The sequence below is a fragment of the Chenopodium quinoa genome, unplaced genomic scaffold (genome assembly GCF_001683475.1).
Source record: "Chenopodium quinoa cultivar QQ74 unplaced genomic scaffold, ASM168347v1, whole genome shotgun sequence".
Classification (NCBI taxonomy): domain Eukaryota; kingdom Viridiplantae; phylum Streptophyta; class Magnoliopsida; order Caryophyllales; family Amaranthaceae; genus Chenopodium; species Chenopodium quinoa.
In genome coordinates this window covers 220,759-228,815 of record NW_018744890.1, presented here as the reverse complement: position 1 = coordinate 228,815, position 8,057 = coordinate 220,759, and the positions used below count along the sequence as shown (strand labels likewise).

Genomic DNA, 8,057 nt, shown 5'->3' with positions numbered 1-8,057 from the left:
TTCTTTGTTTACTACCTGTGCTAATGCATACCTTGTGCAATTTGTGTTACATGGAGTCATGGATCGCCTTTTCACCTCAACAACTTGTGTCAAACATGAATGACTAGGGACTCCCAATACATCATTTTGGACTCAGTAAGGAAAATCATCATAAACTAGCTGATTTTGATACTTGGATTCGTACTTATGGACGACATGACTAATGAGTTTGAGCAACATTAGCTACAAACTCAATTACAAGGTAATGAGTGAAAAAATAAAATAAAATAAATAAATAAATAATAAATAAATAAATAAATAAAACAAACAAACAAAAAGAAATATCCGAACATGATTAGTTTTGAAGTACGGTGATATGGTGTTCCAAATCTCGACTTAATATTCGGTTCTTTATCACCTTACGGGGCGCTTGAAATGTGGGAATGAGAGTTTGGGGATTAAAAGGTGGGAATGAGATTGGGATTGGGAATTAGTTGTTGGGAATTCATGAAAATATACCAATACCTTGTTTGGATGGTGAGTTGGAACATATAGGGAAATACTAATTTTACAAATTTACCCTTACTAATACTTCCTTTCATAGTTTTCATTAATGGCAAAAATGTCATTTTAAACTTATTCCCATTCCCATCCATTTATTACCTACCCTCCCTAGGTAATAAAATGGTGGGAATTCTCCCCTAAATATTCCATTCCCAAACCTATTTTTAATCCCATTCCCATCAAACAAACAAAACTTTTTTCTTGAATTGGGATTAAAACTCCCGATCCCACCTCAATTCCCAAATACCAAACACCCCCTTAGTGCTCTTTCTTTCTTTTGGTTTCCAGTTTGGGATTTTCCAGTAATTATGGTATCAAATCAAAGCATGTTATAAACTTCGTGTATGCTATTATGTATGCTGATGAACCCCCAAAATACATGTAAGGTGGTCCATGAGAGTATACAAGTATAAAAGATTCATTATTAATATTATTTTGGATAGTATCATATAATTGTTCTAGTTCTTTAGTGCTAGATTCATAATAATAGAGCCTAAAGAAAGGAAAAAAAGACAGTAATTGAGAGAAACAGGAAGATGTAATTTGTGCCTTTTTTTCTTCTCCAAAAAGTTCACTCCACTTATATTAGTTATATACAATAGTCTCTTTATTAATCAGTCCAATATGTAAGGCTGCTTTAAAGCTGCTGCTGTGATCATCAAAGCACAGATAATAAAAGTGGAAATAAGGGGTATTGGACTGATTAATTGAGAGAAACAGGAAGATGTAATTTGTGCCTTTTTTTCTTCTCCAAAAAGTTCACTCCACTTATATTAGTTATATACAAGATTGGCCCCTTATTTCCACTTTTATTATCTGTGCTTTGATGATCACAGCAGCAGCTTTAAAGCAGCCTTACATATTGGACTGATTAATAAAGAGACTATTGTATTGTATAATGGGGTAAAAGTTGCTGTAATAATGATTATGCATTTCCCTTAGGATAGTCACAGGGCTCAAGGGTGAGGGACTACTTATCCTCTATGTTACCTAGGCATTATAGAAAGAATTTAACTTTTTTTGAAAGATAAACTATCCATGGTTTCGAGGGCTGATACACTTATCTTTGAGAGTGCATTTTTAATTCTATGTTGAAGGGTTTTTTTTTTTTTTTTTTTTTTTTTTTTTTTTTTTTTTTCCCTCTTTATATGGATTAATAGGCGGTGTTTTGTGTGTTCCCGAACCCTAAGGAGGGTATTAGACTGTTGTTATGTAACCTCAAGATTATAAAGGATCAAATGTAGGGTAGAGTGAAATATTCTTGTACATCTTTCTTTAGAAAAAGAATTAATTAATCAGTGCATAGCGGAGTTAGACGTAACTTGAAGAGGCTTTTAACTATGGTATACTCAAATTCTACAAGTCAAATTATTTTCACTCCGTAACTTTTACTTTCAAAAATCAATTTAATTGGGTAGGCCGAGTGGGGTCAATTGATCCGTTTCCAAAGTGTAGCTTCACCTTTGATTAATACTAGCATTGTAAAGTTGCCAGTAATTTGCATTGTTTTAGTAAAAGTAACAAGTTATATTGTACTGGTATAGTAGTATTAAAGGAATTATGTGACTTTGAAATAGTCATTTGATTAGATGGTGGCTCCATCAAATATGGTTGGTGAAATTTTGTTTGAAAAGTTACTATACTAGGATACTTGTTTAGGCAGTGGGAAATCTGTTCAGATTAAACCACAATAGAGCTTGATAGTAACTACCCACTGTTAGTTTTGCTGAATTAATACAGAATGTATGGACAATAGGATCAAACTCGGGATTAGTCCTTGTTGATTAGATGTTAGCTTCCTGTCCCATGATGGTTTGATTGGTGTCAAGACTGCCAACTGTACTATTCATGGGGCGACGACTTTGTTCTCGGATTTATGAAGAAAGAACAGTCTGATATCCATTTCAACAGTATCAGACGAATACTAACAGTCTTATTGTGTCGCAGGTCAAATGAAATGGATTCATTCTAATATTATCTGAATCAACTTGATGATTATTTCTGAGATTTAAACAGAGATTTGGGTCATTATCAGTAACCCTGCTGGTTCACCTTTGAACCTGTATGGTACAAGCTACCTCTGCCCTGAATTACTGTCAAATTTTTAATGACCACTAATTGCTTCATTCCTGTACTTAGTCTTCTCTTACCAAGTCTCAGTGACGTTTGTATATTAAGTCTCGGTGACATATTCAATTATACATTAATTATGAACATCAGAAAGCACTCATATCAGAAGGGATTATACAGTTTATGAATATTGGTGGCTTCTACTGGTAAAAGAAAAGATTATATGTCATCAAAAGATAAAGAGTAGTAACTTTAAAGAGGCACTTCAACTATTTCATTGGCCCTTAAACTCATGTGCCTCCTACAAATCCATGCAACTTGTCCTGTATCTCTATATTTCACTCTCCACAGTCCAAACTTCTCTGTGATATCTCTACCAGTTGAACACCCTCGGTCCCTCAGGAAATCCAGAACCCACTGCTGTGCTGCTCTCTGATCCTGTTGAATATTTCGTGATCTGTCTCTTGTTCTACTGTTCCCCACTGCCATTGCCCCGATAGCTGCTGCCCCTGCTACTCCAGCTGCTCCAGTCAGAAGAGAAGAATCAAGCAGATGGGCAGCTTCTTTGCCTAAATTAGGAATCATAGATCCCATTCCAGTAGCCAAATGTGTACCTATCTTCAAGGCAAATGTTAGCAACGTCATAAACTTTGTCATGTAGGGTGCCAAGCATTTGACTGCAACATTATCAATCTGCATTACTTCACACCCCATTTGATCTTCTACCACGTGCATCTCCCTCCTAAACTCTCACAACATGTGGAGTCTCATTGCTGTCATTCCTGAAATGATTGTGGTCACAAGTCTCCTGGAATAATTTTCTGTTCTCACAAAGAAGAACATGTTTGGCACTTTCCTTTCTTCAATATGGGCATTGTAGTTGACTAAATGGTCAACTTTCCGATGTAGTTCAAGCAAAAGCCTGTGCTCGTAGTATCTCAGCCCTTGTATCTCTTGCTTTAGATCTCTGATCTCCTGTTCGATGATCTTCAGCCTCTGTAACACTTGCTCTACTCCCTTAGCTATCCCACTGAATGATGGATCAACACTTTCTGAAGTCACGACTGCTACACTATCAGGGTCGTCGTCTGGAGGGACATCAAGTTCATTTGCTAGGTTGTAAAGATCATGATATCTTCTATGAATTACCTCTAGAAAGTCATCATCTGATAAGAGGTCCCTTGCAAAATCAAAGCCTGCTCTTATGATGGGCTTTCTTGTATCAGATACTGCACTCCATGTATGCTGGTAATCATACATTCCCTCCGCTGAAACAGTTAGTAGAGCTTCTTTCAGTTTGTGTAGTGCAACTAACTGAGTCTTTCTGTATCTCGGAGGAATCAAACTTCTCACACATTCAGGTCTAATGATGTTTTCAATCAATACAATTCCTTGACAGAGGCCATGAATTGCAGGGATTATGAGATGATGGATTAATCGGAGTGTTTCTGTTAGATTCTTGGTCGAGCAAGCCAAGATATCAATATAATGGCTCAACTGTCCTCCAAGCTCCACTCTGACGTCAATTCCATTGATGTTTATTGAAATGAGAGAGGTTTCCATGCTGTAAGTTGCTCCATGCTGATCTTTCAGTTCCATGAATTTATTGTGGAGATTCACCTGCATTGCACATAACACACATAAACAAGGTATTCTTATTTGTCATGTGCTCAAATCAGCAATACTATTATTAGTGAAGATGATCTACTGTCAAAAATCAACTACGTTATTGGTTTCTTTGGTTCTTAATTTAATACATTCACAATACATACCGTTTTTGAAGATTGGAACCATTTATGGATTGATATATTTACCGTACTAAGGATGTTTTGAGAAAATGAAGAGCACTCTGACATCATTATATAACAGCTGACAGTCGGACACTTGTTTAATAAAATCCTGAATAAAGGCTGTGTTTTGGGACCTGAGGGACTAAATATTGGCACCGGATTTCTAGATTTCATCTGTTATCTGTTCGCTTTCTCATACTCCATCTGAATATATAGTTAACGTATACTATATTGGAGTCAGGAGAATAATTGACACCTTTCCTAAAATAGTAATGAATTAAGTTTGGTCTCTTAACGTGCCCTTAAGTGATGAGAATGTGAAATGCAGATATAGCACAACTATTATGAATGGTATTTTTGCTTAATCATGTTCTGTAAATTGTGGGATTAAAGGTAGGATAGTAGTGTAAAACGAGAAGATGAATCTTGCCTGTAGTTGTGGAAAGAAGCCAGGAGTCAAAAAAGTGCAGCTTGAATCATCACAGTCAAGATGCCGTCCTGCATACACACAATCAGATGAACTGAGCTGCCACTTTTGTTGTTTTTGCCTCCCCTCTTCAAGAAATGACGGGACAAATATGGCTGAGTTTGGATCGTTTAGGTCTTGTTCATAACAGAGTTCTAACTTTAACATCAGCTTCACAAGGTCAGTGGCCTCCAAATTCTCGAAAACCTTAGAACTCATCCCTAGAAGCTGACTCTGAAAACTTCCTTTCAGAATTTTTTCCAAGTCTTTCCTGCTTATGAAACCATTCCTGATTGATCCTTGCTTTCGAGCAGCTTTTAATCGGACTAATTGTGCCAGCACTTCTTGGCAAAACCATTCACAATCCAGGATAAAAAAACCAGGATCATCAAAGTAGATAACCTCTCCTATCTGATGAAGACAACTAGCAACTGCCCGCCTTCTCATATCAGTCTTCTCTTTGTTCTCAAACCTAGACTGAACCCTCAAAGGTGGAACCTTGACTTGGCAAAGCTCACAGAATTCTTTCCAGCTCATAGCAGGTTTGTTGTCATTATCTTTCCTCCAGTCCAACAGTATCTCTGCTAAGTCATTGCACAGCTCATAAACTCGGGGAACCCTTTGTAGGATCATCTTGCTCGTATTCTTTAAATGTTGAGCAAGTTTACTTACAGATGTTGATGATCTTGCGTCAACTGTAAAAACAGTTGGATAAAACTCAAGGAACCCATTGAATTTGTCCCTCAGTCCTTGGATTAGGTTCACAATAGCCTGAAAATTCTGAGAGGGCAGAATGACTTTGTCAAAGTGTGTTAGGACTATGGTCACATTCGGAAGCATGCATTGTTGGACTGCTCTTCTTGAGTTAGAGACTATGAATCTGAGCCAGTACTGCAAGTCTTCTTCAATTTCAGCCGGGTCTTTCATCTCTTTGTTGCTCGGTTTCTTGAACATACTCAACAAAACTAAGAAAAATGATGCACTCCCATGCCCTGGGAACATAAGGTCATGCAGAGAATACAGTTCTTGCTGGCCAGCCAGATTCCATATGAAGATCTTTGTGTCTTCATCTTTGAAACTACTGATTTTCATCCCTTCTGATTTGATTGCTTGTTCAACTGGGTTCACCAAAGTTCGGACTTGGTTTACATAAGGTAGCTTGGTTGATAAAAAATTGTAGGATATTGAGTTGCAAAGTGAACTTTTACCTGCAATACTGAATGCAATTAGCCTAACATATATTTTCTCCCATCATCATTACTCTTATGGTTGGTATTCACAAGACTAACCCTTGATTTATTCATCAGAAAGCCTCTTATAAAATTAAAATCCTCCATATAAGAATTAAGCCATGAGAGTATTTTGTAATGTCTATTCATAGTCTTTTGAATTATGGATGGCTTTCTGAAAATGGATAGCCTTTTTTTTCAAGCACCTGTAATCTATGGTTGTTTTATGCTATTACTCTCTAGATTAATGGACAATTTATATATAATCATGAATGTCATATTTATTTGTGCAACCTTCAGAAATAATGGAACTAATTGCTCTTGTTTCAATATAAGTAGTTCAGGTATGAACAATGACTGAAACTAAAAGAAAGCAAAATTAAGGTGACTATTTCTTCAGGAGTTTACCTGCATATTCTTGCCCACAGACGAAGACTCGACAGCTCTTGGGTGTAATCATCGGCATATCCTTAAAAAAATCCATATCAGGTTCAGACTTTGCATTCTGACCCAGTTTTTGATATATCCCTTCAGCCATTCCTGCCTTATGCAGTGGTGTATCCTCAAGATCAATCTCTTCAATCCAAGGATTCACCTGTAAAGTCTCCACAATCGCCTGTAAAACCGACTCTCCCTTAACTCCCCTACAACCCTTCAATGACAGATACTTCAACGACGCATTTTTTTCCAAACTCTGAAAAATTCTGACTATGTCACCTGGTCTCAGCCCCTGATCATCAACTATGCCGAGCCTACTCAGGCTCTGATTGCTCGTGATCATCTGTAGTATCGCTTCCAAGCCTGCACGCCCCACTCTCATTCTTTCTCCTCCAAATGTAAGCGATTTCAGTGTCGTGTTTGCTTGGCATTGTAGAGCAGAAAATCTGCTCAAAGGACAGAGCAAATGCTCTACTCCTACCGCACTAAAACAGTTTCCATCTAAATGCAAAGTCTCCAAGCTTCTGTTCTTAAATAGCCCTGCTGATACATAAACAACCCCTTTATCTTTTAAACAACATTTTGATAATTTCACTTCTTTTAGAGTTCTATTCTGCTCTAACACCCATCTGAACTCCCTCGCCCATTTCGACTTCAATCTAACTCCTGTCATATCAAGAACCTTAACTATTGTATTCATCCCAAGAGCACAGACAACCCTGCAACTTCCTGATATGTCAAGCCTGTATATTCTGAGTGTGCTGTTTTCTAGCACAAACTCCACCACTTTTGAACATCTTTCACCCTTTTCCGCGCTCCAAATGTGAACTTCCATGTCTCTATTCCTAGCTAAAACTGCTGAAATTAGCGGTGTTGCAATAAACAAGCTTGAATCGAATACTATCAGCAGCTTCAGAGATGTATTAGCTTCAATCATCTTTGACAGCTCTTCTGCCCCTCTTAACCCAATTGAATCTTCCCAAATTTGCAGCTCTTCTATGCAATCATTCGCCTTCAAAGTATCAGCTATTATCCCAGCACCTCTTCCTCCAATGCAGGATTCACAGAACACAATTTCCTTCACATTTTCGTCAGCCTTCAGAATCTCTGACAATTCCTTCAAACAGTCTAAACTGAAGTCATTTCTTTGAAACACGATTTGCTTAACTCCCGGGTTGTTTTCAAGCAAAGATTTGAGGCTCCGAAGATACTCAACTTCCCATATTACTCTATGGAACTCCAAGTTTCTTAAGGCCGATGTCGCGCTGTTTTTCGTCATTGTTGAGAGCTGTGTAAGGAGGTAAGAGAATAGAGCATTGTTTTCCTTTGACAGGTTTATGTTGATGCAGGATTCTGTTTCTTGTTGACAGCCTGAAATTTGATGAGAAAGAAAGAAGGAAACTTTCTGCAGATTTATGCAGTTTTCTGATTCCAACACTTGCAGCACCCATTGCAGATCTTTCAAGTTTTCATCAGATGCCATTTACTTAGAGGTTTATGAAATTCTTCTTATTTTTTGTT

The 8,057-nt window shown here is 37.5% G+C and overlaps 1 protein-coding gene across 1 annotated transcript; it reads right to left on the bottom strand.

The window, feature by feature from the left end:
* Nucleotides 1-2,689: 2,689 nt before the first annotated feature.
* On the bottom strand, nucleotides 2,690-8,049 carry LOC110705955 (protein TORNADO 1-like). Its single transcript, XM_021883875.1, has 3 exons — nucleotides 6,507-8,049; nucleotides 4,834-6,077; nucleotides 2,690-4,233 (listed from the first exon to the last, which is right to left on the bottom strand). Exons 1-3 carry the CDS (start codon nucleotides 8,017-8,019, stop codon nucleotides 3,364-3,366), a joined length of 3,627 nt encoding a protein of 1,208 aa, XP_021739567.1. The 5' UTR covers nucleotides 8,020-8,049; the 3' UTR covers nucleotides 2,690-3,363.
* Nucleotides 8,050-8,057: the final 8 nt, after the last annotated feature.

Bases quoted from the DNA above. Each gene is read 5' to 3' on its own strand.
- LOC110705955 (XM_021883875.1), bottom strand. From the start codon at position 8,019: ATGGCATCTGATGAAAACTTGAAAGATCTGCAATGGGTGCTGCAAGTG. The intron at 6,078-6,506 runs GTAAACTCCTGA...TCAGTATTGCAG, and splicing joins CTGTGGGCAAGAATATGCAG to GTAAAAGTTCACTTTGCAAC. The intron at 4,234-4,833 runs GCAAGATTCATC...TGTGCAATGCAG, and splicing joins GCTTCTTTCCACAACTACAG to GTGAATCTCCACAATAAATT.